Here is a 10,256-nt window from a genome sequence, read left to right on the forward strand (position 1 = left end):
AATAAATTTTTTTTTATCTTTATTCTAAATCAGCTGTAGGTATCACATTGTCTTCTCCGTTGCATTTGGAGCATTTGTGGTCTGGATATTTGTTGTTGATAAGTTTGCAATACCTTACTAATAATTATTCTGAAATAAATCCTTTCTTCAAAGCTCGCGTAGATGGTTGTTCTTCTGGTTGTAACAATGACAAAATCCATGTTTGAACTTCGTTCATATCTGATTTTCTTAATTCTCTGGAGTTTGCATATATCATTATCTAACCTGTTGCATAATAGCTCCAAATAGCATTGCCATTTAAATAATTGTTTGCTAGCTCTTGGATAATCGTAGCTATACCAATTATTCTTTTATTTGCATAAAAATTAAGTATTTCTACTTTTGGTATCTCATTTTGTTTTTCTATCTCTTCTGGAATAATCATATCTTTTGTTAATCCTATCTTTACCACCTGTATTGGTGATTTTATCTATTCGTATAATATCTCTGCTGGTGCTGTATAACATTTTATATAGAATAAATTTCCTTTGGTAATTCTTTTATATGTTAGAAATGCTCTATGTAATTCTGGTATTCCTACTATCTCTTCTACCTGGTGCATTTTTATATCCAAATGGTAATACATTCCATTCATAAAATCCTTGTGGTACTGTAAATGCTGTTAATTGTTTTGATTCTTCTTCTAGATTTAGATGGTAAAATTCTGATTTACAGTCAAATTTGCTAAAATAGTTGTATCCTTGTATCTGTCTTATTTTAAGTATTTCATTAGGTATTGGATAGTTATATGTTTTAGTTTTAGCATTTAAATTTCTTTAGTCAATGACCATTGTACTTTTACCTCTTTTTTGTTCAGTATGTTTTATTATTATAAATGCTGGGCTTGTATGTTTACTATTACTTTCTTGTATATAATTTTTTTCTAGTAATTCATTTTTGTGTACTTTAAATTCTTGTAAATCATCAAAGTTATATTTTAACGGTTTTTGTGTTATTATACTATTTTCATCTATTAGTTCAATTTTTACTTTTATTTTATGTTTTTTCCCATCCTTGTAATGGGTCTTCATTGTATAGTTATTCTAGCTGTTCATTGATTATTTTAACTTTGTCTATTGCAAATATAATGATTTCTAGTTGTGATATTTGTTTTTCACTTATATTTTCCATTTCCTTGTTTATTTTTTCACTACCTCTAATCCATTCTATAGATTTTCGTTGTTTATTTTTTACTCTTTTTGCTCCTATTTTATAGCCACATGGCGTAGTAAGCCACCAGTGTGTTTTTGTTATTATGTGTGGGTAAAATTTATCTAAAAATGGCATTCCTAATAGCATATCTTTTGTGGTAAATTCAAAATTATACATTTCTACTATTGTTAGTATCTTATCCCATATTTGTATTTTTATATTTTTTGCTTTATATTTAATCATACTTCCTTCGTTATTAAATCCTGTTACTACCATAGGTGTTTTTAATTTTTCCCATTTATCTTCTGGTAAGCAATTATATTTACATATATTCGCTTCTGCTCCTGTATCTATCATAGGGGTATAGTATCTGTTGTGATATCCTTCTACAATAATTTTTGCAAGTATAAATATTTTCATTAATCATTTTTGGTTCTTTTTATAATTATTTTCTTAATTTGATAAGTTATTGTTAATTGTTCATTTTCTATGATGTATGGTTTAACCTTTTCTAACCATTTTATTCCTAATGTGATATTATGATTTCCTTCATATATCTTAAATTGTATTTTCAATGGAATTCCTCCTATAATTATTTCTTTTTCTGTAGTCTCTTTATAACGACCTGTTTAGTCGTTTTGAGTAGCAGACTTCAATTTTGGAAAAACTGACAGAAGCTACAGACTCCACGACGGACCGTCATGGGCACGACGGACCATTGCAGGGTCTCGTTTCAAAACACTTAGAAAATCTGAAATTGGGTACTGAAAATTCGACTCTCTGAACTTCGTAACGGAATGGCAGGACGGACCGTCAAAGGCGTGACGGACCGTCACAGATTATTCAGTGGAAATTGAGTCTCTGACCCTTGCGACGACCTGCAGGACGGACCGTCGCAGGCACGACGGGCCGTCGCAGGTTGCGCAATCCCAGTCTGGGTTGGATTTCTTGATACGTTTTAAGGGAAGTTTTTGACTATTCTTGCCTTAATTATAAAGTTAGTGGGTTAATGTTAATAAGTCTAATTACTTGGGGGTTAAAAGAGGTAACCTTAAGTTAATTAGTGGGGCATTATTGCCATCTTTTATTCTTAATTATATACTAATTAGGGTAAAAGAAAGAGGGTTGGAATAAGAAAAATAAGAAAGGACAAAGAGAGACAGAAAAAAGAAAGAGAACGAGTAGAGAGAGAGAGAAACGAAGGGGATAGCAAGGATTTTGAGAAGATAGCTTGTTGATCGCAATTCTTCGGTGGAGGTAGGTTATGGTTTTCATGCTATTCGTAGTAAACTCTTAATAGCGAATGATATGTGTTAGTAGTATTGTAAACCTTCTATATGCTTAATTTTATGCTTGCATGAATGATGTGATTATGTAATTGTGAATAAATAAGCATGATGAAGCTATTGAATCCCAAATCATGAAAAGAAACCCTAATCTACTTTGTTAATGATGATGCCTTGGTATAAAAGAAGGCTTGATGAACGAAAGTGGTGAGATTAGGGGATCGGGTGCCACGTTCCGACACCAGGATATTATATGGATCGGGTGCCACGTTCCTGTACCAGGATAGTATATGAGGATCGGAGTGTCACGTTCCGACACCAGGATAGTATATGGATCGGGTGCCACGTTCCGGTACCAGGATAGTATATGAGGATCGGAGTGTCACGTTCCGACACCAGGATAGTATATGGATCCGGTGCCACGTTATGGTACCAGGATAGAATATGGATCGGGTGTCACGTTCCGACACCAGGATAGTATATTGAGGGGCGGAGTGTCACGTACCGACTCGAGGGGAATAAAGATAATGAGTCTTGAAAGATTATAATATATTCAAATCTAATGAACCTAATTCCCAAATGAGTATGATGAGGAGGCGTGAGTCCTCATTTATGTGCTTGGTGTTGTAACCAAGGGTTATGGTAACTGTAAATGCTGCATGCTAAGGATATTAGTTGATTTTATGATATTATCTGATATATACTATTTTCTATTTTGAGTTGGCCGATGATATCTACTTAGTACCCGTGTTTTGTACTGACCCCTACTTTTATGTTTTCTTCTTGTTTATTTGTGGAGTGCAGCAAACGTGCCGTCGCCTTCGGCTCAACAGTAATTCAAGCCTGTCTTACTACACCGGAAATTCAGGGTGAGCTAATGCTTCTAGCTTGGACTGGATCTTCTTCTTCAAGTCTTGATGCCTTGAACTTCCGGCATGGACTAGCTTCTTATGTATTTTTAGCTTTTAGAATACTCTTAGTTTAGTCATTTGATCGTAGATGTTCTTGTGGTGATGACTTCCAAATTTTGGGGATAATAACAGTTATTGATTTTATTAATGAGTTTAAGTCTTCCGCATTACTTTATGTTGATATTATATTGAAATGTTAAGGTTTATATTGGTTGGTTCGCTCACATAGGAGGGTAAGTGTGGGTGCCAGTCGCGGCCCGGATTTGGGTCGTGACACTCTTCATTTGTATTTATTATTTCACTAGGTAATCCAGGGCATATGTGTCCTGTTTTCATAATCTCTTCTTCTAATACTAGTTCTCTTGTTATATGATTTTCTTCTTGTCCTGTGTTTATTAAGATTTTATATTTTCTGTGGTCCATTATTCCTGTTATAAAATAATGATATTTTGTCATTTCTTCTAAATCTTGTGATATTTCATATTTTCTTTTAGATGAACTCATTCTTAGTGAGGAAGCTCTAGTCATCATATTTAATGTGTTTGTATTTGGTGTACTTGAGGTACCCAATCTTTCTTTTACTATCTCCTATTCATCTTCTGTATCCATTTCTTTATAACTATAGTCATTATTATCTATTACCGTAATTATTCTTTCAAAAGGATTTTCTATTTTTATTTTATCAATTTTATTTCTTGCCGTTATTTTATGTTTTGTTGTTAATATATATAGATTTTTACATCTTGCTGTGAATACCTTACTTCCTGGTGCTAACTTTATTCCTGACATTTTTCAATATAATACTAATGATTTATCTATATTTGTATCTGTTAATGCTACTGTATAATTAGCACTTATTATAAATTTAAATTTTTTGTATATTAAATTTCCTTTAACTGCACTTATTACACTTTTTTCTATAGGATGTTTTATTCTATCATCTGCTAAATATATTTCAATAGGTGTATCTATTCCTTCTCTGAAACAAGCTTTTATTAGTATTTCCGTTCCTCCTAAATGTACATATTTTATAGCTTCTTTATTTTTTATGTTTTGTATTTCTTTATTTATTATTCGTTTGTTTTTTATAGGTATACATGCTTTTCCGCTTGTATATTTTCTGTCTATGATGTGTTCTTTTTGACTAACTATATAGTATTCTTCTTTTTGTCTTTTAAACCAGTTTTTTAGTATAGGTATGTCAAGTATTTTTTCAACACTTAAATCTAATTCTTTTCCTTTTATTTGTTCAAAAAGTGTATTACCAAATATAAGTTTTTGGTGTGATGATTCTTCATCTTCATAATTCTCTTTAGATATTATTTCGTTTTGAGACATTATATTTCTTCTTCTATTATTTCATTATCTTCTTCTCCATTTTCAGTTTCTATAACTGATACTTCATATATACCATCATTTTCACTTAATTCATAGTCTATGTATTCTAGTTGCATATATTCGTTGTCATCTATAACTATTTCTGCAATTTGTTTTCTTTTTGGATTTTTAGGTAATTTACAGTCTTTAGCTATGTGTCCTTTCTTTCCGCAATTATAACAAGTACATTGGGCTATCTTTCTTTTTGTGTCTATATGGTCTTTTCATTTTATAGTTTTTTACATAATACCTTCGTCTTGGTTGTTTATATTTATACTTAGTTTTATTTTTTCTATAATTTTTATATCTTCTAGATTTTTGTTTTTTATTTGTACACCCAAACTGTGGTGCTATTTTATTTTTACAACATGATAAATTTTTATTTAGTACTTTTTCCATTTTTAATTTTTCTTTTTGGTTCTCACATAATTGTGTAAACCATTGAGATAGAAATTTTATTCTAGCTCCTAAAGTATCTACCATTCCTTCATTATTCCAATCCTTTATTATTTTAGTGCTAAATGTTTCTGGTAATTTTGTAAAATACTGTTTTCTTATTTCTTTTGCTTCGTCTAAATTATATTTAGCTTTGTAGTAATATTCTTTGAATGCACAAGTATATTCTTCTATATAACACATTTTACATATAGCTAATTTTGTCATAAGTTTTCTATTTATTATTTTTTCCCTATTTTGTTCTCTTATATCCGTGGTCATACCTCCAAATTCACTTCTTTTTGATGATTCATATTTGTCTAGTATATCTATATTTGTTGCTGATGGGGATCCATCCATTTTCTTATCATTTCTAAGTACTTCTAAACTTTCTGGGGGTAGATTTTCTATCCATAATTTTGCTGTTCCTATGAATGTTCTTTCTATGTATCTTGGTGTTTTTGTTGTTTCTATTTTGTTATCTATTAACTGCTTGGATATATTTCCTGTCCATAGTAATATTGCTTTATTTATGTCTGTAACGCAATCTAAATCTAAGAAATTATATTGTTCACTTATTGGTTTCGGTATCCAATTTTTATTTAATCTACTGTTCCATATTGCATTATTTCTATCTGATTGTTGATAACTTTCTGTATAATAAGTTGGTGGTGTCCACCTAGGACTACTTCTAGGGCTATTTCTGGGACTATTATCTGGGGTTTTTACTCTTGACGTACTAGGTCTATTCGTATCTCCCGTGGTTATTTCCAGTTTATTTATTTTATTTGTCTGTTCTAAGATTTCTGTATATGTCTCACTTATTTCTGATTTTTGGTCATTTTCATTTTCATCCATTTCATTTACTTCATTTTCCTCAATATCTTCATTTAATTTTTGTTCCATTTCTTTTATTTCATTAGTTAATTCAAGATCTTTATCTTTTTCCTTTTGTTTTTGCTTATTTTCATATAATAATTTTAACCTAGCTAATTCTTTTTCTAATTCACTTATTCTTGTATTTTTTATTTCTTCTAATTGTTGTACTTCTTGTTTTGCTTGTATTTTTATTTTTCCAATTTCTTTTGATTTGTCTATTTCTTCATTTTCTTTTGTTATTCTTATCATAGCTGTTAAACTATCCTCTAATTTTGCTGTTTCTTTTTCTAACATCAAGTATAGATTATTTCCTATTTTTTTATATCTTCTTCCTAAATTTAAAAATATTATTTTTATTATCATTCCATCTTGATTTTCATATGTTTTTTCGTCTAATGCAAATTCTTCTTTATTCATTATAATTTATGTATTATATTATGTTGTAACTCATATTCAAGACAATCTAGTTCTAATTCTAACATAAATATAACTTTTCTTTGTGCTAGTATTGATTTATTACATACTTCTGCTAATATATTTTCTTCTAACCTATTTTTTCTACGTTGTAATTCTTGTTCTTTCTCAGTTATTTTTTCCATTATTTTTTCTATTAATTGTTGTTTATAAATTTCTTTGTTCATACTGTTTTTTCAAATAGCAAACATATTTGTATTCTGTTTTCAAAATTATATTTATCAATTGATCTTTTTTATCATTATCTGTTTTGACTAGTTTCGATAGTTCATATTCTATATACAAGGGTCTTAATTTTTTCCATATTTTCTTACCTTTTTATCTATCTTGGTTCTTTCTATTTTAGTATTTTTATTTTTATTCATCATAATTTTTTATATAATATTTTAAAAAGTCTACTTAATTTATCTGGATATTTAATATTTTTTAACTTGTAATTTCTACCATATCGTCTTAGCCAATATTAAGTCATATTTAATCTCCAATATCTAAATCATCATATAAATCATACATGTCATAATAAAGCTCATGTTGTATACTTTGTATGGTTAACTCAGTCCAACCTTGGGTTGTTATTTCTATTATCTCGTATGTTACCATTTTATCATAAATTTCCCTTTTTATATCTGTATTAAGATTTTTTAATATATAAAGTAATAATATCTTATATTCATCATAATCATCAATTAGATATGTAGTCATCTTATTCATTTTTGCTAAAAGTTTTATTCCTTCCAAGCTCTTAATGAATTATACTTATTTATTATGAAATAATAATGATTTAATAATCATCTTGTCTAGTCACTACTACAGCTTTCTTCTTTGATTAGTTACCCTAACAGCGCCTCAACTTTGTTTACTCCCCTAAACGGCCTTCTTGCCTACCGGTTTCAACCTTAGGATGGCATAGTCTGGGCATACTTATTCAGAGAATATTTCTGTAGTAAACCTTCTAAAGATGTTTATTAGAACATTATTAATTCATGATAAACAATTATAACCAACAAGAGATTTTCAGGAATAAATTTATTTAGCTACTCATAAATTTAAGAGAGTATACCTGATTTTGTAGATTTGTAGCTTCAAATTTCTCCATAGTTATTAGTTTAATTTGTTAACTAGCTAGCTCTGATACCAATTTTGGGGTTGAAGCGTAAAGAGAGAGTATTCAGAAAGATGAGAGATATAAGGATGAAGGTGTGTTTTATTTATGAGGAGAAGCGTAAAGAGAGAGTATTTAGAAAGATGAGAGATGTAAGGATGAAGGTGTGTTTTATTTATGAGTAAAACTCCTCTTTTTATACACATAAATTACACCGTCATATTATTTACTTTACATAATTGGCCGACAAACTATTTACTTTACGACTTTTGTACATTTGTCTTTTTTCAGCCGACGCAAGAGACAAAAATAAAAAGACTCTTTACTTTATACATATGGCTGATATTCAGCCGACACAACAATACATATAATACTTTTATACATATGGCTGTTATTCAGCCAAGAATAATAACTTTTTTCTTTATCTTTATTCTAAATCAACTGTAGGTATCACATTGTCTTCTCCATTGCATTTGGAGCATTTGAGGTCTGGATATTTAATGTAGATAAGTTTGCAATACCTTACTAATAATTCTTCTGAAATAAATCCTTTCTTCAAAGCTCTCGTAGATGGTTGTTCTTCTGGTTGTAACAATGACAAAATCCATCTTTGAACTTCGTCCATATCTGATTTTCTTAATTCTTTGGAGTTTGCATATATCATTACCTGATCTCTTGCATAATAGCTCCAAATAGCATTGCCATTTAAATAATTGTTTGCTAGCTCTTGTATAATCGTAGCTATACCAATTATTCTTTTATTTGCATAAAAATTAGGTATTTCTACTTTTGGTATCTCATTTTGTTTTTCTATCTCTTCTGGAATAATCATATCTTTTGTTAATCCTATCTTTACCACCTGTATTGGTGATTTTATCTCTTCGTATAATATCTCTGCTGGTGCTGTATAACATTTTATATAGAATAAATTTCCTTTGGTAATTCTTTTATATGTTAGAAATGCTCTATGTAATTCTGGTATTCCTACTATCTCTTCTCCGGTATATGTGTATACTGTATTTAGTAGTCCGTAGTTATAACATGTTTTTACTAGGTTGGGGTTGGTCTTAGGTTGTGCAATAAGTTTATTATATCCTTGTAGTTTCTGGGTTATATAATCTACTTCGGGATTTTTTGTTTGTGTAGATCTTGGGTTTAGGTTTAGGTATGTTTGGATTTGGTATATGTTTTCAATGTAAGATTGGGTAATATAGTTATATCTTTTTTTGTCGTTTTGCAGGCTTACTGCATAGGTTGATGTTTGTGGTTCTGCTGGTAATTGCATTTGTGGTTTTTGGGTAAATGGTTTTGCAAATAACTGGTTTAAGTTTGTGTTTTTTGGTTTTTCACTAGTTCTTTTACTTGTACCTGCAGCTGTATCTGAACAAACATTGTTATGGGTTTTCCGGAGTTTCCCATCATCTCCTTCTATCTCTGGCTGTTTTCCGTCTGCCGTACGACGTAGCTCCGCATGTTTTTGGTCATGCTGCTGACCGTTAGCTTTCAGCTCCTTTACTTCTATTTCTATCTTTTCTACTTTTTGGCATAGATTTGTCATCATTGCCAGTAGATCTTTCATCATATCTTTTTCTTGAGAGGTAGTCTGCAATTAGATTTTTGTCAGTTTTTATAATTTCAATTGTAAATGTAAAATTTAATATATTTAATATCAATCTTCTTATTTCCTTTGTTGTAACTGAATAATCTATCTTTTTGGTTATCCACCATTTTACCTGTGTATTATTTGTTCTTACAATAAATTTATTGTAAACTATTTATGGTTCGAATGCTAGTAAACATTTATATAATGCAAATAATTCTTTCCTATTTATTTCCCATTTTGTTTGTGCCTCAGTATATGATCCTGAGCAATAACTGCAATGGTGTTCTACCTTTTCTTTATTATATTTATATTTTAGTACAACTCCATAACTATGGTCACTAGAATCTGTTTCAATTATATATGTGAATGTTCTACTTTCATCGGGAAAATATAATTTTGGTAATTCTTTGCATAATTTTTAAATATTTTTTATGTGTTCTTTATCTTTGTTGGCAAAATGATATTCAATATCTTTTTTGAGTTTTTTGTATAATGGTTTTAAATGTTCTGCTAATTTTGGTATATATTCCCTTACTTGGTTTACTAATCCTAAGAATGATTGTAATTTCTTTTTTGTATCTATATTTTCATCCATAGTAATTATTTTTTGTACTATGTTAGTTTTCATTTTTATTCCATTTTTATCTATTTGTATTCCTAGAAATTCTATCTGTGATTTCATAATTTCTGCTTTACTTTTACTTAAACTTATACCTGAGTGTTTAATTATGTGTATAAATTTTTCTAATAATCTTATATGTTCATCTTGTGTTTTAGAATATAATAATATATCATCTATTTATATAACACAATTTTCTAGCTGATTAAAACTGTTATCCATAAAATGTTGATATCTACCTGGTGCATTTTTATATCCAAATGGCAATACATTCCATTCATAAAATCCTTGTGGTACTGTAAATGCTGTTAACTATTTTGATTCTTCTTCTAGTTTTAGATGGTAAAATCCTGATTTACAGTCAAATTTGCTAAAATAG

General features: G+C 29.4%; 1 protein-coding gene across 1 annotated transcript; it reads right to left on the bottom strand.

The window, feature by feature from the left end:
* Positions 1-5,163: 5,163 nt before the first annotated feature.
* Positions 5,164-10,046, bottom strand: LOC112941295 (uncharacterized). Its single transcript, XM_069297073.1, has one exon. The coding sequence runs from the start codon at positions 9,235-9,237 to the stop codon at positions 8,083-8,085; it is 1,155 nt and encodes a 384-aa protein (XP_069153174.1). The 5' UTR covers positions 9,238-10,046; the 3' UTR covers positions 5,164-8,082.
* Positions 10,047-10,256: the final 210 nt, after the last annotated feature.

Source organism: Solanum lycopersicum, chromosome 4 (assembly GCF_036512215.1).
Source record: "Solanum lycopersicum chromosome 4, SLM_r2.1".
In the NCBI taxonomy this organism is placed as follows: Eukaryota; Viridiplantae; Streptophyta; class Magnoliopsida; order Solanales; family Solanaceae; genus Solanum; species Solanum lycopersicum.